At 36.7% G+C, this 26,447-nt stretch overlaps 3 protein-coding genes and 1 non-coding gene across 4 annotated transcripts; 1 reads left to right on the forward strand and 3 right to left on the reverse strand.

The window, feature by feature from the left end:
• Positions 1-3,503: 3,503 nt before the first annotated feature.
• Positions 3,504-3,576, reverse strand: Trnar-acg. Its single transcript has one exon. It is a non-coding gene; the product is annotated as a tRNA-Arg (tRNA).
• A 1,108-nt stretch (positions 3,577-4,684) lies between these two features.
• LOC124636422 (cytochrome P450 6B1-like) lies at positions 4,685-6,483 on the reverse strand. The gene is made up of 2 exons (XM_047172510.1): positions 5,139-6,483; positions 4,685-4,858 (listed from the first exon to the last, which is right to left on the reverse strand). Exons 1-2 carry the CDS (start codon positions 6,481-6,483, stop codon positions 4,692-4,694), a joined length of 1,512 nt encoding a protein of 503 aa, XP_047028466.1. The 3' UTR covers positions 4,685-4,691.
• Positions 6,484-13,796: 7,313 nt separating this feature from the next.
• Positions 13,797-17,635, forward strand: LOC124636362 (multiple coagulation factor deficiency protein 2 homolog). Its single transcript, XM_047172430.1, has 5 exons — positions 13,797-13,896; positions 16,009-16,165; positions 16,643-16,778; positions 16,985-17,075; positions 17,157-17,635. Exons 1-5 carry the CDS (start codon positions 13,884-13,886, stop codon positions 17,288-17,290), a joined length of 531 nt encoding a protein of 176 aa, XP_047028386.1. The 5' UTR covers positions 13,797-13,883; the 3' UTR covers positions 17,291-17,635.
• Positions 17,535-20,649, reverse strand: LOC124636363. Its single transcript, XM_047172431.1, has 4 exons — positions 20,017-20,649; positions 19,510-19,636; positions 18,391-18,571; positions 17,535-18,028 (listed from the first exon to the last, which is right to left on the reverse strand). Exons 1-4 carry the CDS (start codon positions 20,587-20,589, stop codon positions 17,917-17,919), a joined length of 993 nt encoding a protein of 330 aa, XP_047028387.1. The 5' UTR covers positions 20,590-20,649; the 3' UTR covers positions 17,535-17,916.
• Positions 20,650-26,447: the final 5,798 nt, after the last annotated feature.

The following is a 26,447-nucleotide window of genomic DNA, read 5'->3' on the forward strand; positions in this document are numbered from 1 at the left end:
CTCCCATACCCCCATAATCGATGTAAAATCTTTATAGGGATGCTGCGTCTCATTCATCCCCGTCGGCGAGCGCGGCCCGGCCGGGGCGGGCCGATGGGGCGGCCGCGGCGCGGGTTGCCATTGGCCGGCCAGGGCGCGCGCCCGCCCCTCGCCGCGCACCGCTCCGGGCCAGATACGCTTTTCTTTGTTTTATTGTCCCCACGGCTCCTCGTCGATCTTGCGTTTAAAGTTTATGCATTGCACTATGTTTTGTTTCACAAAACGCAAAATCATGTATGGAAGTTCTTGAGGTAAAACATGAAACAGAGATGGGTGGATGCTTTTAATGTAGCAAGTGCTTTGTGTCGGTGATTGTGTCTGTATGTCTGTCTGCTCGGGACCGGGTGGCTGCAGCGACGCACGCGATCACAAATCTTTGTTAAATGTTAAACGCAATTATGTACGTAGGTACACGCTTGTATGTGTGAGCTGCGAGTTCATAGCGAGTCAACTAGCGACGGCGTGACTCTGCAGTTTCTACAACAGTTTCGTCTTCCCATAACAGAATTAAGATTGCAATAATTCGATGTCAACAAAAACTTGAGGACTGTTTGCGTGATGTAAACCCTGAATAAATAAAGAAATATTTTTCTTTTATTTAAATTGAAATCAGTGTTTTTTAGGATTGTGTTATTTTATTAACATGTTTTACCTATGTCTTAAGGGTCCTTAATTAGAAATAAATAACAAGCTTTTACCCCAATCCAAACATATGGCATAAAAACCGATAGCTTATCACCTCATCTTTCTTTCAGACAGTGTATGAAATACAAAATTCTATATATACTGGCAACCCTTTTGCATACAACCCCACATTATGAATATCATTACTAGTATCAAGTTAGAGAGATTCATTACTAGATCAAAAGATATCTAATTGATATTCAATTTCAGATCACTTTGGGTTCTACCGCTAAATGATTCATGTTAGATAAATATTATATTATGAGAATTGAAATATCATGTCGTATTGGTTGCATAAAAAATGAGTTTTATTTGAATTTGGAGGATTTAGTGCTTCAAAAATTAAACAAAATTAATTTATTGAGAATTGAGCTTTAGTGGATCTGAACAAATCTCGATGGATTTAGTAGTTTCTGGTTTTGCGGATATGAATTCTATGCAAGACGTCTCATTATACTGGTTTTAGACACAGGACCAAAAAAAACTTAATGGAAAGAGCTTTTTAATTATTACTGTCCTGATTGTATGCCCGTAATTTACGAAATTGGTGGATAAGCAAAGCTTCTGGCATTTTGAAGTAGATTTTTTTTTTCAGAAGGTAGTTTCTGAGCTTTCAGTATGGATCTATGTCGCTTTAGCAGATCTTTATACTTACGGTACTAAAATATGCGCAAAGGTGAATGCAGATAAAATACTGTCAGGGTTGTGTCTGATTTCTTAATACATAGAAATGTTGAGTAAGTTATATGTTACTATTTTTCTGAAAAAAATATTGTATTATCAATACAGTTTTAAGGCAACATGTTTACATACTGACACAATATTAATACAAAACTGGGTGTCACGTGAATATGATATCCTTCAGGTGCGATTTCAAGAATTTGCACCGATGTTGTAACTTACAACTTAGTGCCTCAAAGTGTGGGTACCACGTGGTAAACTAAACCTGTTATAGTAGAGTGGAGTTTCTAGGAATTTATATAAGCAACTGTTCATTGTTGTGTGAATACATTTATTTTTGTATGTAAATAACTATTTTAACGTAAGTAGACATGATTTTGATGGTATTAAGTAGACATGTTCATAAACTGTGTAGGGGATACTCAGACATGTGTACCAATAGGTATCTATATTTTTACCCAGATGCATAAGGTGATAAGGTGAGTTGAGCATGAAATCATAAAGAAAACTCGTCAATGTTTACAGTCTTTCTTGGTTCTTGCTACGACAAAAAAAATTGTCACGAGGCTCTTGCATAATTGGCATACCTATTCTGGTGCAACTTGTATCTGAAATATTTTTCTTTTTTCTCTTTACTTACTTATCTATTCACAGTAACAGTATCATATGAAGTAACTGAAACATGATACATGCCATTGGACTTTCTTATAGATATTTGCCCTCCTATGTCCTCTTATGGAATTCACTCTACCTCTATGTGAGATACCTATGGGTCTTATTCATAGCATTATATGATAACCTTTTAACTTTTATGTATATGTATTATCTTAAACTACATTTGCAACGTCGGATATTCCTAATGTGCATAACTCGATACTTGGAAATCAAATGATTAAAAGTTTAAAACTAAACGTATTTTTAGGAGATGTCCTATTAATGTCAAGGAAAGGTTTGGGTCTACTTACTAAACTCATGAAAACTATCTTATTAGGTGGCATGATATTTAAAATAAATACAATATTATTTTAATGTATTTACTGAATTACCTATATGCAAATCTTAGTCCTGATTCCTGCGTCAAATTCAAGTCTGTAACCATTTTAACATCCAAGTTATCGAACAAAAGCCATTGTTCTTATCCAAAACAATTCGTGCCCCTAATTAGTTGGCGGAAGGCAAAGCAAAATAGAATTCATCTTACACTAAAGAGAACTTTTCGGGGAGTAAGCAGGGGAGAAGTGAAACGTCTTAGAACTTTATTAGTAGTTTTAATTGATTCCCCGCTCCTTGAAGTAAAACGGGAGCTTTGGCTAAGTTCGTGTAAAGTCGTGTAGGTTCGTATAAGTTCGACTGTATATCTAAAGGTTTGTGTATGTCCTACCTATCTAAAGTGTGTAGGTATGAAAAGTAAAGTCTTCGTTTGAAGTGTACCTATTTGTTTAACTTAGTTTATTATCCGGCTTTTAAATAATACTTAGTAGCTTGTCTCACTTTATGATGTGACTATTTTAATGTTATATCGTTTTCTGACATGTCATCATATGTATCTTGAATTAGGTGCTTCATATGTGGTTTACTCTTATTGTTATTCCGTATATGAAGTACTTGCAGTCAGTCAGCAGTTTCCCCGTGTCCCGTAGGATCTACTCCACGCACCCGGATAAAAGTATCTAGTCATCCTCTATAAAAGGGGTTCTAATACTGAATTTTGGAAGCCTGAGATGATATATTAGAAAGGTTTGAAAGAGCAAATTGTCTGGTTTTGTGTATTTCTCCAGGTTCAACATCATCATCAGTTATTTTATCGTCCCACTGCTGGGCACATGCCTCCTATCACACGGAGAAGGATTGAGTGATTCAATCACCACGCAAGCTCGTTGCTTTCAGACATTATAGTGCAGGTTTCCTCGAGATGTTTTTCTTTACCTTTAATCAGTCATTGGTGTCTAAGATATACTTAGAAAGTACATACAAACTTTGAAAAGTTGCAGTGGTACTTGCCCGTTCTAGAATCGAACCACATTCATACTTGATAGGTTTTAATTCGTAATGTGATTCATAACAAAATAAAAAGAAAAAATGCAATAAAATATTATCCGCGACCCTGCCAGGATTCGAACCTGGAATCTTCTGATCCGTAGTCAGACGCGTTATCCGTTGCGCCACAGGGCCAGATGAATAGCCATACAAAATAGATTATTTTATACTTACTACATAATATTGTTTTTATACTTTGTATATTAGAAGAAAGCAAATTAAAGAACATAGGTATAATATTGGTCTTTGTTAAATTATCTTACCTTCAAATTGTTTTTAAGCGCAGGAGTATCCCTACCAAATTATATATCGTGTGTGCCGTACCTAATCACATTAAATCCTATCACATAAGTATACTTTATGATATTCTATGGTGAACTGTAAAAAAATTACCTAATCCATTCAGTGGTTTAACCACAGGAGTAATCGTTTTCGTAATTTACAACATCATGTGTAAAGCAGAGATAAAGTTAGGAGTAAGTATTTATTGTTTTGACCAGTTGACAGCTGTCAGTTTCCAAGGGAGAATTTCAGTTGTATGTAATGACTGACTCTTATATGGTGTTCCAATTCTCGCACAATTTTTTTCTATTTACGTTGTGTTGTTTTAAAAATTCATTTCTTTGTTTTTACGTATTTTATTTGTCGACATATATTAACCAGTATATTAACGTAAGTATTTAATTTAATGTGCTAGGTACGACACACTCTGTATATTACCTACTACTTACCGTGCTTTTTACTACTAAACTACGGTTTTTATTTTTATACGTGTTTCATTCGTAGCCCATAAATATTAATACATACCTATTGAAAATAACTATCTACTGATAGCACAGAATCTTTTTTAAAACTACCTAACTAAATTGTATCATGTTCCATAATTTAATAAATAAATAAAATCATCGAAAGACTTTCCTCCCCGCTCAGAGACATTTAATGGTTACTTAAGCCATTCCTCAGTGAAGGATTTGTATGACATTCCGTCACTAAGGAGTACCTAACTTAACTCAGGTCTGGCGTTTGCTCAATCAATTTATGGACGTCACATTGCCTAACAATTTTGGTAAGGATGTCTTCATCCACTTCTGGGGTTGACTGTACTATTCATGCCTACATCATAAATAAAAAAAATCAACGCTAAGAGAAACCTTACAAGTGAAAGTGTAATAGAAAAAAAAACATAACTTAATCACAGGAAAGTCATGATTATAAATTAGAAAATTTAAAATAATTTATTTAGCTAGAAATTAACTTCTCGGTTCGATGTTGACCCACACTCCTCCAATAGCGGTGGTAGCCAGCTGTCTTTCTGGATCGTATCTTATCGGCTTGCTTTTAGCACAAGGAGATACTTTGAACTTCTGCAGAAATGAAGACATCACCGCTAGTAGTAATATCTTCCCGAGTCTAAGACCTGAAATGAGAAAAGAGCTTAAAATATTCAGATAGTTTCATAGGATACACGGGTGTGCTTGACACAAGTATTTGATGCGCTTTCCTTCCTCTACTACAGAATAGACACAGGTCATACTTATTTTAATTTGGTCTAACGCATATACTGCAGAAATAACTACTCGACATCTCTCCTTGGCTTTCAATCATACGCATATTAAAACATTTTTTTCTCAATCAGCTGTGCGGCTGTGCCAATCATAATAATTAACAATATTAGCTGTTTCATAAATTATACGTACCTAAACACGTTCTAGGTCCATCTCCAAAAGGTAAATAAACATACGGTTCTGTTTTAGCTTTGTTTTCAGGAAGAAATCTCTCCGGATCAAACACGTAAGGATTTTCGTAGTACTTCGGGTCACGGTGCAGTCCATGAACAGGTATGAAGATAAAGGTGCCTTTATCTACCGTTATATTTGTATCAGGTAATGTATATTTAGAAGAACACTTTCGATCAATGCAATGCGGAGTGGGGTGTAGCCTCATTGTCTCATCCAATGTCATTTCCAAATATTTCATTTCATTCAAAGCCTCAAGTGTGAGTGGCCCGTCATGTTTCTCAAGAACTGTCATGATTTCTTCATAGCATTTGTTTTGAATGTGCGGGTTGTGTGCGAGTTCGTGCACCATGAACGAGAGGACACCAGAGGTTGACTCATAGGTCGCCAGACAATAGGTCAAGCACTGCTGTACAACATCGTCATCATCTATATCTGGTACTTCCCGACCATGTTTCACTTTGCAGTTTTCTTTCAAGTCCACCAAAGCATCAATGAATATTGGACTCTCGTTTTTATTACCCCTAGGTTGATAAATCAGCGATGTAACAAATTTTCTGAACGCATTATACAACCTCTTTTCGAATTCTCGTTTTATTAGAGGCACAATCAGTTGTACCACATGTGGACATATGAATGAAGAGGCGTGAAGCAACGAGGCTTGCAGTTGGGGATTCAGTACTTTATTTATAGCATCCTGAAACTCGTTATTACTTTTGAATACTTCCAGCTCTACACCAAATACAACATTTCCAATAATTTCTGTCATGCATTTGCTCATTAAGTCACGGATTTCATGTTCAATATTGTTGCTAATTAAATAGTCTACGTATTGCACATATTTGTCTGTACCTTTTTGAATATATGGAACCATTCGGACCAACTTGGATTTGGCAAAACTCGGTGATAGACTTGTTCTCATGGCGTGCCACCGTGCGCCTCCTTTCATAATAAACAAGCTTCTATCGAACATTCGCAATGGGCTTTCCAGACATCTGTCACGAAAACTATCATAATCTCTTATTAACACACATTTGATATAGTAAGGATCTCTAATTATAAGAACCGGTCGTATTCCCTTGTATATTCCAATGAACTTTTCGTTTGGATACTGATCATATAATTTCTTCAAAAAATCTCCTTCAGATTCTTCTCGGAACATAACAGTTTTGTAGTTTCCCACAAATGGGTATGGTTTTGGTCCAACGACTCCTCTGATTTTCCAATAAGAGTAAACTCTCCACATGTATTGAAAATAAGTAATTAAAAATATAATAATCAAAATAAATAGAACCTGCACAATCATTGCGACTACTTTCACTCACACAAATATAGAAAGTACGTAAAACTTTTGGTTTCCGAACAAATTAAATAATGCATATTATTTCAGTTACCTACGTAATATTGTATCAATAACTCAAAAGTTACAGGTACTATAAATAAAAGTACGTGATTTTTTTATGAATAATAGGCAAATCGTGTTAATTTATGTCACGTAGCTAACATAATATATGCTATAATATTTTTTTACTGAATAATATTATTGCATAATAGGTACAGACAATTATGTAGTTTAGACAAATATTTTAAAAGCAAAAGTTGCTAAAGGAGCTGTTTACACTTTCAACATCTTCTAAGATGTGGAAATCTCCTTAAGGACAATTAAAATCATGTATGTATCTAGCTATCGTAGCTGAATTTGCGGTCCACCCTACTTTTAACAAGTGCACTCATAACTCTAGAATACCTAAATTAAGACAAATCCGACAATAATTTTGAAAAATCGCGACATTTGTTGTGACCATGTGTCGGCCCGCCCAGACCCGCCTCCGCTCTTACAGTAATACCATGTCATAAATGCTACAAACCAGTACTTGTTTGAGGGTTGAGGGAGACTACAGTAACAAATTGCACAGCTTTTATGTCCACTTATGAGTGACACGTGGCATTTAATCTTCACATTCTTCATGTAAATACGCTTTTATTTGGTCGATCTGTATGTAACTGTGTAATGGAATCTAAGATTATCTACTTATTTATCTAACCATTTTCTAAGGATCGATAAGGATTTCATAAAAATTGGCACCTTTGGTATGTAGTTCTGATGGCAGTACAATAATATGATACTGTCGAACTGATTTGATGATGGAGCCGGAAGATATTAACTGGAACTTCATGATGGAACATTGTATCGTAGCAGTGTTTGTACTTGGTAGAAAAGTCTTGTAAACAACTTTGATCACGATAGTTTACATTTTTGCGTTTACTTATAAAAGTGTGTTTTTCTAGTGCTTGTTAAACTATTCAAAACCACATAGGAAGTGGTGAAGGGTGGGCGTTTTGGGGGTTGTCTTTTGTAAATTTTTTTTTTTTGACGTTCGAAAAGTGCTGTTTTGCAGCCAAGTTTGAGTAAATGACTTTTGATTTTGATTGATTTTGATTTTGATTTTGATTCAGTTATTTTATCCTATTCAAAATATTATGTTTTTTTTATGATGAATTATGAAACTCTGTAAATCTGAACCCGACTATGAAATTACCGTTCCCGTTTTATGGTCGATGTTTACGTCTTCATGGCAAAATGGTCTAACCTTTCTCATTATGTAGGTAAAGTGGCTGCAGACATTACATATTAATCAGTCAAATAGGAATCAAGTACGAGTATGGTCCATTTGGCAGATGTCCAATGAAGCAGTTTCCTCAAGCCTCTGAATTTATGTCAAAAAAAAAAACAGCAAATATAAATCCCAGCAACGCGAACTCAATTTTGTCCGTTCATTTAACGCTAATAAAAATCATCGGCTCGCAATATTTTATATCGGAATACTGGGAATATAGTGGAATAAATTCCGGTTGGTTGACGGCGACGCGACGTGTCGCTTCCTGAAGCTCGGCAGCCGCGGTTTCCGCAACCGTGTCCGACGGCGAGCGACCGTGCCCACTCGCCTTTATACCTAGAGGAGGTTGGGTTACATGCATGGGTGCATTCGGTCACGAAGATAAATCCTACGTGTGTTAGTAAACTTCAGTATAATTTGGTGATGTAGTCAGTTGGTAACCTGGTATAGGATTTTGAAAAGCTGAAGTTTTAAGAACAGTCAATTGGAATTTAGAAATAGGCAATTCAATATTAACGAGTTTGTGCTAGCATTCTTAGAAGTTCAGGAGATTTCAATCGAATTTAAAGACATCAACCAATTTACCTCACATCAGTTTTGCAGTGAGGGCACGCGCGTAAATACGTCCCCGATTTTACTTGAGCTAACACTAGCCAGCGACAGGTGGAAGGGGGGGGGGTGTACGGTGCGTGGCGGCTCTACTCAAGTCGGGGAGGGAGGAGTAATTGCTCGAGATGATGTTTAATAAGTTTTTAATGGCTGTGACGGTGCGGACCCCGCCGTTTAACCATGCCCGAATACATCAATTTTTAGAACCAGCTTTAAAAGACCCCCCTACCTACCCTGTACTTGCTATGCCACGGGCGACGACAGGGGGAGAAAGGGCAGTGCCACAGACCAATTTACAGTAGACACACGATTTATCTGCCGTTTCAAGAAACGTTTCAATTTTACTTTATAATGTACCCCTTACCCTTTAACTTTTCGATTTGTCTTCTCCAAATTATTGATGCTTGTGTTTTATGTAAGGAGATTGGAATTTATGGGGACAGAATTTTTTTCAATATTTCTGAATATGTTTTATAAAATGCACCTGTACCTGCTCTTCAGAATAAACACTATTTCCTTATTTATAATAAGCAATCAAAGGTTTTAACAAAATGTTGTTATACATTTATGAGGCGCCCTTTTATTACGAAGGGACTGAATTTACCAACGACTGAGTGTAGGCGACCCTTGAAAGGGGTGCCTTCACCTGCCCTGGAACCTCGAGTGCAAAAAGAGACAGAAACATCGTGTGTAAAGCCCTTGAAAGCATAGGTACCCTTTTCGGTCGCCACGAAACGTTTGAGAGGTAATTTTATAATTCATCCTTTTTGGACCATTTTCACTGATTAATAATTAATTTAACGATCCAGATTTGTTAGGCAGGTCACTTAAGGTAATGAATTATTTCCGTCGAGCGAATTTATTTTACAACGTTTACTGTGCTTGCTGAAATAAAGAGGCGGAACATTCACATACCGTGTATTAGGTGTTATTGTTCAGCAATAAAAAAGTGACAAGTAACTATTATGCTAATTGTGGTTTTATTTTGTTACATAAAAAGTGGGTGTTAAAAAAGTCATTGAATGCGAACAAGTCAATTGTTTGCAAAAATATTTTGACAGCAAAATTCTAAGTTACCCCGCTGTCAAAATTGCCGCCTAATTTGGTGCGCGCGCTCGTTTACGCCCACTGTTAATTTGAAATTAGAACTCTTAACTTTTTTATTGCAGCCACGTGGCTTGGTCTATGCCATTGTGTTTGGACTTTTTTTATTACTGCTTTGCTAGTGTGTGTTTGTTTATTTTCATCGTAGTTAGGTACTAATGTCTAATATTAGTTTCAGGAGTAATTTAAGCTTAGTGATTGTGATTTATTTTGTGTTCGATTTAAGTAGATATTACATTATATATCTATATCCTAGTAAAAAGGTGTAATTACCCTACCTTCCTACGCACTATATGTAAAGCTTTTAATACTTTTAGTAGAAAAACAAGAAAACCTACTATCCTACCGTACCTAATCAAGTTAATCCTTATTCGACGGAATGTGTTCTTCCATGTTCGATTTTTGTAGTAGTTAGTACAGTCGAGTACAGTAGTATTACAACATCTTTAATATTGTTAGCTTGTGAGATATAGAAATGATATTCAGGAATTGTAAGGTTCAGGAACTGAAACTCAGTTCAACATAATTATTAGAAAATTGCTATAGGGAATATTTGAATCTATATAAATATGATATAGTAAATCAAGATCTAAAAATCTATATTAAACTGGAAACGTGCATGTTCTATGTTAGTAAAAAATTACAGCAAACTGTCTCCTAAAAAATATGAAACAACCCAAAAAGAAAACAAGCCAAATTCTTAAACGAAAAACACAACCAAAATTTTCGAGTAAAGAGTTTTATGGAAACTCAAACGGCGACCTGGCTGGTGCGGAATATTTTTATTTGTTTTTAGTTATTTTTTCGCGGCAAAACGGCTCCATATTCGTTTTAGTCGTTGGTAGTACAGGGACGACGTCAAACGAACGCGCGGCAGTCTTAAAAGCTCACCAATTACGGGCTAAAAGCACCTTCGGGCCAAGCTAGCTTGGTGCTCGCGTGGTTACGCTCTCTCATCAATTTTGTACGTAGTACTCTCGCAAGTTAAAAACTTTACAATCTAGATACACAAGAATCATGAGTGATCTGTCTACGTGGGAGTTTCTTAGAATTCAGGTTGAGGGTTTGGCTTTTTGAATGGTGGAACGACTACGATGTCTTACTAAAAGATGGTTATGTGATTTTAGAAATTATTCTGTTTATAATAGACAAACTACTCAGGGACCTCTGAAAACAAAATATACTCAGACAAATATTATAGACACCTTCCATATGAATTCACAGCTAACACTCAGATTAAAAAGCAAAATCAATAGAACGAATGGTGTTAATATGGTGTTAATGATTCAAATGATGGCTCAATCTAATAGAACAAATTAAAGGTTGAAAATTAAAAATAGTTTTGCAATCTGCTCCTATACACACTTTGTTTGAGGTAATAACTACTTAGGTTATACGCTGAAATACTTTTAAAAATCATTGTGAAGCATTTATAAATAAGTATAAATCTTATATCAGTATTTTCTGTTTTACATGCCTTCGTAAATCGGTATATCTCAAGTTTTATAAAACCGTTTAGGTTGCATTATTATCTTCACATACAGATAAGTGGCGTGGTAAATGTCTCGACATTTTTCAACATTTAATAACCGTGGAAAAATGTTCTATCATTTTCGTGATGTCGAGCACTTTGCTGCTAACACTTGGCTACATTTATGTCTAGATTTTATTCTTCTCTATTTTTAGATACCTTCGTGTGTTGTTACATCATAATAAATCATTTAAGTATGGGCTGTTGTTTCTTTCAACACATTTTCTTTGAGACAAGTTAAGAGGTGCATTTTTCTCTTTACATGTACTCACAAAATTCAGTATAAATAATCGGATTTACAAATCAAATCATCTCTCTCAATGTTAGTAGAAAATATTTTTCTTTCGCATCTCTAATTGTATTAGACGACGCTTGGTTCGCATTCTATGTAAAATTTATATTTATGTATTTCACGAGTCAAAGAATTTCCTTATATCTGCTTAAGCAAATTACGTGGGGTATTTTTCTCAAGAACATTTTCAGGGCACGTGTACCTTATTCATGTTGTTTTCCTCGGGAAGAGGCTTAAAACAAAAAGATGGCGAATCCGAGAGCCACAAGCAAACCTTAAAAACTTTCCGACATGAAAGTTTAAAAGTGATCCGGGTAGGGGGTCGAGTGGGGCGGCCGGTTGCCTAGCAACGCCGCCCACACCCGCCCTGCGCCGCAAATCTCCGTTTGATACAGAAAACCGAAAATTTATTGTTCCTAACATACAGATTTATGATTCATTTGGGGCATGTTTTACTTAAACACCAAATATTGTATGTAAGACTTTTACTGGCATAAATTGAAGCTTTCAGGTAAGCATATATATTTACAGGTTAAATGTTTGGTGAAATTGAGGACGACAGAGATGTTTTACAGTTCACAAATTTTATTATTTTGTGACGCGTTGGCGGTATTTGAATTCAATGTCGAACCGATCCCTCGAGAGGTATCGCTCCTGAAACATGAATAGATTTATAGGTTTTTAGGAAAAAACGTTCAATTTTGTCAATGGTTATTTATTACTACTTCTTTGGCTGGATATGTTAGGTTCAAAGTACATTTACAATCCTTGATCAATTATATCCTATTGTTTGTGAAAATGATGATCTATTTCAAGGGAAGTTTCCATAGCATAGATTTGAAAATCCATTTTATATATTTTTTTATAATCCCCACTAAACTGCCAACAAGACACTAATGCGTCTCAATTTACGTCACACACGCTCGAGACAAAAGGAACGCAGCGAGAGAAGTCAATTAGCATGCAAATGTAAGAAAACGACCATTAGGGAGCCTTCGGTACCGAGGACACGAAGCCAGCTCATGTATTGATCATACAATCCCTCACACGCTTACATACGCCCGTCTCTTTTTAACTTCCCACAACAGATCGCTATAAACATAAACATTTTCATACTGAAAAGCCTTCTATTGACACAACCACCAATCCATTTTATACCCTAACCCTTTTGACATAAGATCCAATTTGAAACAAGCTACTGGACTGGTTCTTAAGACGTTCAGCTGGTAATGAAAAGCCTTGTTGTGCCAGCAAATTCTGTTCCTATCTTTAAAGGAATAAAGATCTATTTCAAAGTGGAGTTAAGAGAAAATGAATCGTATATAGAAATTTCAAAGGTTATTATTGACGGATGTTGAGACGAGTCGAGTTTTCAGTTGTTGACAAGTATGTGGATATATGTGTGTGTGTGTGTGTGTGTGTGTGGCTAAGATAGAGGGTTGTAAACACCGTGATGAGTTGCGGATTTTACATGTATATACATACATACTTACTTAGATGTTGTTAACGGTTTAGATGTAGGGCGATGCGTATCTAGGTTTGTGCCTGTACAATATTGGTAGGACACGTTTTCTCTTTAAACGAGTGATTATTTTCTTGTAATGATACTTTGGCAGCTCTCTTTATAGCATAAACAACCTCAGAAAAAGAAGCATAAGAAATTTTATGGAAAATTTTACTATAAGACTGCTACAGATAGTAGCCCAGCTTGTCCTGTCGTACCTATAATAGACTTGTTTAAGAACAATTGATTTGGTTTCAGTATTTCCCTGTAATTTGTAGCCGAATGAATTAGGCGTCATATAATTTGTTAGTCCCAAACGAATTTTATACCTAAGTCGTATTCATATTTGGTTATCAGACTAAAGAAAAGAACCGAGAAGAAAAGAAAGCACAAAAATAAAAAGAAAGCCTGGTATGATTGCCTGTTTTAGTTTACTTTTTATAGAGGGATTTTTGCATCCAACAGTAATCAATATACTTTAGACCATTTGAAAACAATTTTAACCTGTTTTCTTGATAATAAACTAAATTAAAAATTAAATTGATTTATTGATAGGCACGTATATAACCTGCACTAAATCAGCTATTTTATATTAAAATTGTTACATAAAAAAAACAATCGTATATGATTCCACTCGAGACCGTATCCTCTACTCTACATCTATGACCCATTCCACAAATTCAATTACATTCCGAGATTATCATTCTACAATCTACAGTCACTACGATAAGTGAAAAATAAAAGCATGTTACTATTTCACTCGCTACAACAGGTACTCATGCTGCCATCTAGCGGAGGGTGATCAAAACAACCATTCCTTCTGAAATGAGGTTTGACATGCGCTAAATGGTTTTACAAACCAAGCAAAAATAGCCCTTCTGTCTTAAGGCGTAAAGTGCTAGTTTGCTTGCCTCGTTTGCGCGTGCGCTGTTAAATTGATTTCTAATGTCAACCCTTGACAGATGCCTGAACTGTATCGGTAGAAAACAGTGATGTTATTTTGTTTTTAAACACGAAAACAAGTGAGAATCTGAGTGATGCAACAGACATGAGAGTAGAGGGTAAGAATTTGTCAATATTTATTTAGTTTCAAAAGGAAAGAAACAGCGTGACGTCGAGTGTTTCTTAGAGATCTTAGAGATAACCTAAAAACTACTGAAGATGTTAGGTATAGTGACCTCTGTAGAGACGCCTAACCTATTAACTATCTTGCTTATTGACTTCTCATAGCAGAAATGCTTTATAATATACGAAATGAGATCTTATAATTGACAAATATATAAAAATTTATATAATTACACAAATCACTGTATATAAAAATGCTTTAAAATCCATCGCAAAATCTTCTAATAAGCTCACTCAACGACCCTAAGATCTTTATCTCAAAAACCACTTCATTATAGTATTATTTGGCATTGTAGTAAGTAACCAAACCAAAATATAACCAAGGCTTAGAGCCAAATAGAGGAGTCTGTGACCCGTGGCGACGGATTCATTGTAATCGCAAGGGATTAGGGTGTTATCAGACGATAATATGGCAGGACGGAGGCCGCGAACACCCTTGCCATTCAGATCTGTGACACACTGCCTGTATGAATTGTGTGAATGGTGTTTTACGAACCTTATTGGATGCAGATTGAGGGTGAACTTTTAGGAATGCGTCTTAAAGAAAAGCTGTTTTGCAGGTGGTTTAATGTCGTTGTTATTGCTATATTTAGGATGCAATCTGATATTGTCTATTAAAGAGTTAGTGTTAACAGCAGGGCGATCCTTTGTATAGTCCTTCAAAATATTGGGATCGATCTTGCAACTTTGGATGATGATGATGACAAATTTTGTTAGAAACATCTTTTGCTCTTCTTACTGCCTCTATCAGCGTTCCCATTATTTTGTCTTGGTGAAGTTTATTATTCTTCACCCCAGTATGTCACTTCACCCATAGCAGAGCGCTTGCCGCGGACACCCCGACATATGGACGGCGCACTTGTCGCAGCGAGCGCATAATTTGTCCCCCATTACGGCTTTATACTGCTCTATAATAAAGTGGGGTCCGATTAAAGGCCAGTCTCGTCTTTCTCTATACCAACTGTTCCGAAATCGAGGGGCCCAAAATAAATTATGCATTCGATACATTGAAAGTTCTTTGTAATATATTTTTTTATCTAAAGGGTGACGGCACCTGTCTCTTTTTGTTTTAATGGATTTTTGTAAGAGGATCAAGTTGGTATGTTTCTAGGCCAGAAGAAAATTTGAGCAATTTTATTTGATTTCAAACGGATAAAGAGACATGTTATAAGAAGAAGATATTATGAACTTAGTGAAGATAAATCTTAAAAAGTATCTACAATTATAGCGACAACACAAGCTGACGTAATTATATCGTCATGTGGTATTATTTTGATTCTTGATTAATAAAAATATAAAGAAGCTCTTCAGAATTAATATTCATTGAAATGTTATGAAAAAGTTATCTTAACCAGCTATCTTCTTTACCTTTTGATCGACACCCTGTGAGACATACTTAGAAGTAACAATAACATGCCACCGAATTAAAAAACACGCAAATTACAATACAGCTAATTTAAAACACAAATCGCAGCAAAATATTCAATTTGACGTGCTTTTGACTAGGCGATGACAAATGTAGTGGGCAGGACTCTTGTGAAATGAGGTGTGAATATTGGGTCCCCGCGGGACGTCCACAGACCGCATGGGGTGCAAGGACCCCAGCTGCCGCACCCTTTATGTTGCGAACTACAATGCAGTGCAAATTAAAGACAGGTATTAAGTACTGTTGGTTCTGTGATTGTTGTAATATTTGTCACTGTTATTTGACGGTTGATGCTCCAAATTCGTGGCGCGTGTCAATTGTTAGGATTTACGGAGGTGGATCTTTGACTGGCGGCACGCGTGTTTAGTTTTTTGTTGGTAATTATATTATTAATAGACTTTCTTTCGTTTCGATACTATCTATTTATTATAAGTCAACGTTTGCTATAGTAATGTGTGCCATATCGTCCGCACCACCTTGGCAGGAACAATTTTTCTGTAGCCTTTTACAAATTCTGAGTTAATTTTGTCGTGAGGTGTTCCTGTCCAGTCAAACCACATTCTGAAAGTGGTTAGTTCTTTACCAGCCTACCTTCCTATTTACCTACTTATTTAACTTGCAGCATGTCTGATACTAATGCTGAACGCGATGGCGTGGGGCATGCGTCGCGGGCCGCATCACCCGCACGGGCAGACCCCGGTTGATCAGAGGCACCACCACTACAAGCCACGGGGCTCGGAGTCACTGACTGGAGACGCGCAACTTTTGCACGATACCAAGTAAGTGATAACGATAATGAAGTTAATTTCTAGCTATGCATCTTGTCAAGACTTTAGTAACGGAATATCCATCATTACCAGTTAATCAAAGTCCAAAGGCGCTCAGATATTCCCAAAACAAAATTGGGTTTCTCAGCGTCTTTAAGAGTATGCAAAGCTGTGTTTGAAGTGGGTATAGAGTGCCAATATACTTAATTCACGATCTTGTGTACATATTGCACAGTGACCTTCAGTAAGACTGGTCAAAATATTGCCAGGAAGCCATGATGAAACTGTTATAATTTTGAATTATTTTATTGGTACACCTCCATTGTTTAATCTCAAAGACTATGAGAGCAATTGCACGATTCTCTTACTTGTTGCATCGCATAAAATAAATGATTACAATAGAGGTGACGTTACGGTCTGCGGCGTGGAACGTAAAGTTGTTAGCAAATATTAATCTGATATGATGTTTAATTAATGAGGTTGTTACAGACATATAGAAGAAGATACAGAAGTCCTCACAGCAGAAGCGCTGTCGAAGATGACGCCTGAAGAACTGGAGTTCCATTACTTCTCAGCGCACGATTTTGATAAGAATTCCATGTTAGACGGCCTAGAGTTATTAAAGGTGAGATGAATATTCAATTAAGGTTTTAAAACCATTGTCGTTTTTCGATCGATTTAATTGAAATTGTTTTCCCAAAAGTAAATAAGAATGATGAAATTATAATATAAGTAAGACTAAAAAAAAAGACTTTTATTATTTATAGGATGAGTGGCAATATTAATATAACTAGGCACTCAGTCTTTATGTTTCTCTTATTGCCATTTTAGGCTGTATACCATACAATAGAGCATGAAGCTCCAGACCCAGATGCAGATTCATCTATTGAGCCTGAAGCCAATGATTTGGATGCTTATGTTGGTAAGAAACATTCACCAATAGCAATCACATGACATAATAACAGGGAGAATCCTATACTAACATTTAATGATAATCTTTCAGCTCTGGTGGATCGTACTCTAGAGTCGGATGATAAAGATGGCGACGGTTATGTTTCCTATGCAGAATATCGTGCAGCTCGTGCCAACAACCCTTCGGAGCGCACTCCCAGGGTTCTGGCTGCTAACACTCCTTAGTTCTTAAAGCAGAAGTTCAGGAGCAAGGATGGGTACAAATACTTTTTTGTTTTTCGCAAGTATCTTAAGGAGATTAGTTAAGAATGACGGACCTATGACTTGAAACGATTTGTAATTTTGACTGATTTGGGTTAGTATAGTGTATGTTAGAAAAGTATATGGGTTTTGGATTTGGGATCTCAAGAGGTTTAACAAACATCGAGAATGACAAATATATCTTTTCAATAAGTTTAATATTGTGTAAATAAACTTGTTTCAAATTAAATTTTCTGACATTGAAACCCCTTTTCATTCGATCGCAATTAAGTTATTTACTACTAATACAATTATGACTACACCTTAAAATAATTTGCTTAACTTACAAATAACTATGATTAAAAATAACCTACGTAATACAAATGTTCCTTAATTGTGAAGAACAATGCACTCTATAATATTAGGTTGACTCAAGCACACAACACAATATTTTTTACAGCACTATTTGCAAAACTAAATTCCGCAACATTGTTTTTAATTCTTTAGCTTTACACTCATAATGATTTTAATATTTTATCTCACACAGATCCTTAGTAAATCTTCAAAATACAGTCTAAAAGCTTATTATGTAATTTTCTGTTTCTTGTTGTTTATTGTCCACATTTGTATCGTGTCTCGCAGTTCATACCTCCCTCCCCCCATTCAGCAGCCTGCTTGATGCCCATCGATACTTCCGCGTATGGTTCCAGATCTACACTGTCTCTGAAATTCAATAAAGCAGTTGTAAGGTCTTTGCATCATTTAACTATAACGATAACCAAACCATAACCAGCCGTTTTCTTGCCACCCATTGGTCAAATCGTGGTTTTACAACTGACTTTTTTTGGTTATTACACAAAGTTGAGTGATGCGAGTCATCGTAAGTTATGTCAGAGTTTGTAGTACCAGTCATGTTGTTGCAATTAACTATTTCAACAAAATATATTTCGTAACCAATAAGAAGTGGCAAGAAATGTCCGCTATTGAAATTAAGGCCCTCTTGCTATCAATTATGACTTTAAACTTAACGACGGTTATGTTCTTTAAATCCTTTAACTATCTGAAACAATATCATTTGTACATACCCCTGTACTATCCTAGCTCCTTGCAGCAGCAGCTCAGCTCCCGAGGAGTACAGCCCAGCTTGTTGGGGCTTCTGACATGACAGCAGGTACAAACAGCCGTAGTCTTTCTTCTGCTGGCCAGCCAAGTAACTCAGGTATAGCAGAATCTCGTCTTCAGTGATGTAGGACGCGTTTTTGTTGTCTGTATTATAAGTGGTATATATACATAAGTACGAGTACTTACATAGTTGACTACATTCAGTTTAGAACTTTTTTTAAATCCCCGCTTGTATCTACCTACACACACAAACCTATAATAATTGGTATCTCTTGATAAACTATGTATGTCTATTAATTTATATTTTAACTACATATATCTAAAGCTTCTTTCAACCTGAAAACCGGCTATCGGTAACATGGATCGCAATATGACAATAATCGTCATTTATGAGTCATGTTACATACTTAGCTAAATAATATTACCTATTTATTCCGTAGAAAACATAATTAAAAATGACCACCATATATACAGACCCAAATTGGCTTTCATCCGAAACTACAGAAAATACTTTTCGTGTAAGCCAGATATTTAAAAATAAAAGTTTAGAGTGACACTGTCCATTAGCTAATAAAATTCGCTGGTCATTTGGCGGCTGGGTCTATAGATAATCCTTTGGCAATGGGATTACGTGGCGGACAGGGCAAACGCATCGTCCATCGGTATTGGATTATGGACCTGGTCAGTTTATTTGTCTCGCACCCTTGAAAGGTGAACGGCAGATGGGTAGGTAACCTCCTATTGATTTATGATTTCCTGGTCGCCTGGTGTCCGTTAAAGGGTCCATTTGAAAGTATATTATTTGTTGCTGTATAACTAATTGTATGATTTAATTAAATATTGCTTATGTAGAGGGCCTTTTGGGTTTGTTTTTTGTTTGTTACTTTGATTTACTATTAAATCAATATTTCCGTGTTCAAAATATGTAGTAACTGAACGTATAGTGATAACATGCCAAAGTCCAAATTCAATAAAAAACTAAATGTATTGAACACTAAAAATAATTCCATACATAACTATTACATTATAATTATAACTACTCGTAACTGTTATGTACTTATTATAATGAAAGTGTCACTTACCGTCAAGACTCCTTCCGTAGTCATGATGTCCGCCTTTCCATGCGCCCGCGCCGAAGAAGCCCGCTGCTAAGATCAACGCCTTCAGCACGATCAAGATCACCAGATTGGTCAGGTTTAAACTCAAGACCTGTAAGTGTAAAATTATGCTTTTAAGTAATTAGACCAGTTGTTATGCACCTATGTTTCAGGATATCTGTGGATTTTCAGATGTTACTTGGTGTAGAATTACGTGTTTGCAAAGAAAAACGTCATAATTTAGTTACAAATCGGAATTCGAATTCACCAACTTGATGGATGATCAGATAACGGTGATTTGACTGCTGATTTTAGACAAAACAATTCAAAGAAGCAAGATAAGGTAATGGTCACTTTCACAGGAGCTTTTTATTTACGGGTTCGATGACGTCACTCTCCAATGACTCACATTGCAACTATTTTTAAAAGAAAGCAAAATTAGTCATGCGATAAACGCGTGCAGCTTTACAGAGATGTGCAGTAAGTACAAACCTGGGAGGCGCAGTCAAAACCAACCTGACTGCTGCCTGTGGACCTAGCGATGAAGTCCCTTGCTATGCTCGTCACCACTTGCCCTCCCGTGCCACTGAGGAAGCTTCCAGCCGCATCTATGAACGACGCCCTTCCGTACTGCGCTGTGTCATTACCGTAGTCAAATCTTGCTATCGATTCTGCTGGTTGTTCGTCCTTGAACACCACCGGAGGTTTTTCACGAGGGAGTAACGCGTTTGTGTCATAACCCTTTTTCGGGTACATTTTTTTCGCGTACTGCGGTGATGAGTATGCACCCGTATGCTCCGCGGACGCTACGACAGCAGTTAGGGATAGTAAGAAGTAGATTGCAACCATTTTACTCGGTGGTTGTGAAGCGACTGGGACCAGGTAGTGTCCACAATGGCGTATGATAGTTTGAAGTGGTCTGTACGTGTTCCGTTGTTTTATCTCTTCCCGGCTTCTTTTGTTTGTACGCACGATGACATCTCCTAATGGTCCTATTGTTGTGGGCTTTAGTGGCGAAATGGTATTTTTTATTCGAACAAATCGAATGAATGCGTATACTTGCATTTATGTAAGTTGAGTTGTGATGTATTGTTTACATTGAAATGTAGATAGTGTCGAAATAAGTGGATGATTAATTGGGATGTCTTAGTTATTTAAAGCCCATAAGGGTGCGTCCACATCTGGCGAATGCGCCGCGAATGCGCAGCACGCGAGCCGATCGCGAGCTGTCCGCGAGCTGCGCGCGTGCAGTCACTGCAATAGTTCGGTGCGCCTCTTTAGCGCAACTCACGCAAGGCTCGTATAGAGCGCGCGAGCGGCGCGCGATCTGCGCGCTATCAGTTCTCGCCCTTACAGTTCCGTATATTGGCTCAGTACTATCGAAGATGGCAGACGTCGCGCGCCGCCTGCGCGCCGCTCGCGTGCGGCGCTTAGGTCGCGCGCGAGCTGCGCGCGTGCGGCGCAGAAGCGGCGCACGAACAAAAATGCACGCGCGCAGCTCGCGGACAGCTCGCGATCGGCTCGCGTGCTGCGCATTCGCGGCGCATTCGCCAGATGTGGACGCACCCTTACGGTTAGCTTCTGTATTTACGTAATTATATAATAGGAAACTGGGGCGTCTATAATATAAAGGTGTTTTACCCAAGTTCTTCATTAAAAGAGTGCTGTTCACGTTCTGTTCCGTCTGGGGACTCAAGGTTCCTTGAGTCCCCATAGTCCAGTTACCCTACCAATGTTATATGTTACTATTTTTTTCAATACAGAGCAAAAAATAAAATCTACATATTTTTCAGTTATTGCTGCAGTTTTTTCATAAAATTATTTGACCCTAAATTTTAACCACTTCACTGTCCACGATGTAGACCCAATAGTTAAGGAATCGGTGTGTATCACGTATGAGTCACGGTACAGGGAAGTTATTAAGACTTTACCTTATAAGAAGATAAACCAAAGACCTCAATACCCCAAAAGTAGGCGACAATGTTAAACTTAGTGGAACATTTGTTTACCTCGGCGAGTGTCTGTTCCGAAGCGCAAACATTTGGGGCGACAGATGTAATTGTGACATAACAATACATCATGACGATGGTGATGATGCTATTGACATCGTTTACGAGGGAACTGATGGATTCCGTCATCGAAAAGTTACGTATAGTGACGTGATGGTTAGACCGTGGATTTAAGGGCCATATGTGGGAAGGCAGTGTTAAAATTGCTTACCTATAGAGCAAAGTTATAGACAGGATGTAGATTAAGTTTATCTGTGCATAAGTCTACCTTTTCGATACCAAGACATGTTTTTTTCTTCGTGATATGCTTTGATTATGAGGTTCATATTTATACTAAATAGGTAAGAAAAGCAGTGTTGGATAATTCATTTAGTGAGGAAGGCTTTTTATCCGGATGCGTATAGTAGTTGCTACGAAATGCGGGCGTTGGCGCGTTTTTTTTAACTCATCACTTGAAACTGATAAGCCTGTCTGAGTCACTTCTTTGTCAATAGTATAATCCCTGGAACTACTGATATAATTCCAGAAAATATTTTACCGTTAAAAGGACCTACATTGTTGGGTTTCTTTAGGTACCTACTAAAACTGGGTAAAAATGTTCTCATTTTCGGGAAAATCTTCGTTGGCAAGACGTACAACGGAGATGACTATAGAAAATAAGAAATGATCATGCTACAATACATGCTCGTAAGTATAGACAAGGAAAGTAAAATTTTCCGTCTGGTTAACTTTATTGATGACACGCTTTCAATGGTAGAATTGAGCATAACAAAGCAAAACCAGAAGCAATTTTTGTAGAGTCAATTGAAAACAAAGTATGTAAGTAGTGAAAAAGTATTCAATGAAATGTTACGACCACTGAAAGTGGAGATTAAAATACACAATTGGCTGGATTTGATAAAACCAGGATGAGGCTCTAATTATTATTATTAATTTATGGAAGAATTGATATTGGCTCACTAGCCATCATCATCATCATCAATGGCACTATATGCGCATATGAAAATCATGAACTACTCTAGTCTCTCTGTAGGACTTTCACACCAAAACTTTTGAATGGATAGGAATCCCTTGATATTATATTTGGAGGACAATAAGAAACTGGTCAGGACCTATTGTAAAACATAACATATGCAAGCTATTTAAAAAAATCTTGAAAGGTTGTTGAAAGCATACACATTTATTTTAACGACATCTGTAAATTCGTGGGGAAACCACTTCAACAACTCTAGCCCATCTTTTTCTTCTATACAGTTCATAGATGGCGCTGTAAACGTCTGCGTTTGTAAATTTCTCTTCTTAATGATTAATGTTTAAACCGGCTAGATGGCGCTTAGTTGGTTGAGAAATGGCGGTACGGGGATTTTACAAAAATTACCGTATCGAGGAAGGAAACGTTTCTCTAACAATGTCTTAGTATTTGGTATTGTTCTTTTAATCTAGAAAATTGACCAGTATTGTGCTTCGATAAGTAGCTTACAAACACTGCTATTTTCTTAGGAAAGAAACACTTCCTTGAGGAAATTATCATTCAACGACAGAGAATGAGAATCGTTTATAAAAATACCATGTTTCTTCATACAAGGATTTTAAGAATAAAAAGAAGGTAAATCAATAGAAGTTGCTTTGAAAAATGAATGTGGTAAACGAAGTACACGACATATTCCCGAAGGGGTTAACACGACGTAACTTTATCTGAAATGGAAAGACTTTTATCCAACTTTGAACGTCACAAGGTCAGTCAGGCGACTAGTGGGACTATATTTCAATAAAATAAATTTAGCATTCATACATACAAGAATATTTGAAGAAGTTGGTAAGTAACATATTCATTGATGTACTGGTCCCACTAAAAAAGTTTCATATACCTCTTAGTATAGTACATTAAAGTAAGTAATTTTGGTCACTAAAGATTTTTATAGGACCATTTTCTACCTACTTATCTGTTTTTGTAAGAAATATCTATGTAGCGTGAACTCAGTGAAAAATGGAAAAAGTATACGGAAATAATTTGCAAGCCTCTGTAATATTGGTGCTTATAGCTATGCTTTATGACAAAGTTATTGCAAATACATTATATAACAAAAATAAGAAATACAACTAAAATATCCACAATTCTTGTAAAGCTGTTCAATCAAAGAGAGAGCGTCAGCCGCGGTGCACAAACCTAAACCTTGCCAGAGTTCAACGGTCATTCATTTCACGGTCGATGCAGTTGTCATGGACTTCTAATGCGTCTATTATTATTTTTAATGACGGTGCGCGGGAGCAGGGACTGGCGTGAGAGCGGACGGTGAAAAGTATCAGAAAGTGAAACCCCAGCGAGCCTTGACCGTCACGCCGCAAACCAACTAGAAGTTCAAGTTAAATTTTACTTAAAGTTACCATTGTTACCTAACGGATTATAAAGTAAAAGTGACATCTTCATTGTTTTTTGTTTTGCTTTTGTAGAGTGCTGACACAGTGTTGATGTGGTGATGGACTTTGGATCCTCCTTTTCACTACATTGTATGATTGCAGAGCTATTCGACAACGTTGAAGAAAACGAAAACAATAGATAGACTGTAGGTACCATTCGATAGTCATTTGACGAACGAATATCAAGAGCTTTGACTTATATTCAACTAGCGACCCGCCCCGGCTTCGCACGGGATATCAATATTTCCCCACAATTTAATGGATGTTAATATATAAACCTTCCTCTTTAATCACTCTATTTAAAAAAAACCGCATGAAAATTGGTTGCGTAGTTTTGAAGATTTAAGCGTACAAAGGGACATAGGGACAGAAAAAGCGACTTTGTTTTATACTATGTAATGAAATTCTATTTTAGTAAAGAAGACTTTTAGTTTTATTTGGAATTACGAAGTGAAAAAGTATTAAACTTTTTGAGTAAATTCAATTACCAAAAGAAGAATATCTTTGAATGAGTTGTAATTAGAATCTCTAAACCCAAAATCGTTTATTCTCAACTAGAACTTCATTCAGCGCTCATAAAAATATTTGATGTTTCGACTCTACAGACATTTATAACCCATTACCTATTAGAGCAATTTTGGTTGACGAATTGTCAGAAGTGGTGGAAAGTGTTTTTGTTTCTTGCTCTTATAATATTTCATGGCAATTACGCTTTCGAGCGTGATGCAATTGTACTGGCAGTAACGACTGATACGTAATAACAACAGTTAGAACGTGCTGGAAACACAACGACTTGTTTACGATCGAGTTAGAAAAGCGAAGAGAGAAAATAAAGAAAAAGAGGGTGAAGATTGTGGAAGGACCGAAAATATTGTTAGTGAAGAAGAATAATGTTTTGTTGTTATAAGTAGTAGTAGGGAATAGGAAAGAAAACAGACTGGAGATGAATTTGTGACAAGGAAAATGAAAGTTTTGTTTTTATTTAATTGTAACTAAAACTTGAATGGACTCAAAAAAATAAATAGGAAAATATTTGAAAAAAAAAATGATACTTAATCACGTACTTCAGTGACATAACAAATAAACCAATCCCAGATTCATTCATCACCAATGTTCAGATAACCTTTGGCTTTTTTATAAAGACTACAATCGGAAGTCCGCTGTTGTGTTCTAGCACTTCGGCAAAGAAAGCCACGTTAACAATGGCTGCTACAGATACATAAACACTGTAGCGCCGCTTTCTTTCTTTTATTTTGTACAGTTGTGAATTGTAATATTAATAGGGGAAGTGCTGGTGCTGAAAAGTCAATTTTGGATGGAGGATTTGATGTAAGTGACCTGAGGAGTCAGTTCCAAAAACGTATTTCTATGAAGTAAACTAAGATTGGAATAAACATGGACTTAGGTTAAAATACAAGGATTAAAAGAGCAGAGAGCAGTTTTTTAAATTCCTGGTGACTTAATATTATTTCAGACTCAAGGCAGATTGGTTGCTATAAAAGTCAACGCAATTTTGTAAAAAAAGACCCATCTCAACGGATAACGCACTTACTCGATGGAAATTACTATAAAGGAGAAAGTTTTGTTGTTGACGGTGATGCAATAGTAAAGTTATAACTAGCGTCAGACTTTGTTAAGGTCTTGATAGAAATGGGTCAAGGAATGTAGGTCGATAGCTAATTACTTGTCATTCAAAGGCAAATAACATGTCTACTGATATGTATGCTTTTGCGAACGAATGTTTCATGGTCATTAACATATTTTTTTACTCATTCTTAATTTTCTGAATATCCTGGAATCCTTAAAAACTGAAATATTTACAGATATAAATTATGTCCCTTTGTAAATTGACGATGATAAATAGCAATAGCATTCAAAATCTTTATACTTGTTCTTGTTCCTATTTCCAATCCCTGATATAAACCTCTACAGACTTTCCAAGGACCTTCAAATTGGGTGTTATGATCATACGTGCCTATCAACACATACGACATTCCATTCAGGCTCCACAAGACACCATAAATCATAGTAGAGAGACAAGGTACCTACCACGCAGTGGTGCCAACTCCGTATCTTGTCACGGTCGTGCTTGGCGTCACTTCTTTCATTCTCATTTAACGCCAGCCGATTCCTTTATGCTTTCTACAGCTTGCAAATGGACGACAGTTGGAGATGACAATTTCTAAATAATATTATTTTATATCTGTATTTTCTTGTGTAGGTAGACTGATGGTGCTTAGAAGTAGTCAGTGTTATGATTCTACTATGAGTTTAATTATGTATGTAATGTCACTGATTATTATCATAGGTTTTGCCAAAACTCAATTTATGTCAGCAAACCGCATGTCCAGAGCGGTGACTATGGGGCCTTTGTCCAGCAGTGGACGTTTTAGGCTGTGCCGACGTGCAGAATTATAAAGGCATATAGCAGGTACGTAGTAGGTACTTGCTGCAAATTATTCAAACTTTTCCCGAGAGCGATTGTGTAATATTGAC

This window comes from Helicoverpa zea, chromosome 14, assembly GCF_022581195.2.
Source record: "Helicoverpa zea isolate HzStark_Cry1AcR chromosome 14, ilHelZeax1.1, whole genome shotgun sequence".
NCBI lineage: Eukaryota > Metazoa > Arthropoda > Insecta > Lepidoptera > Noctuidae > Helicoverpa > Helicoverpa zea.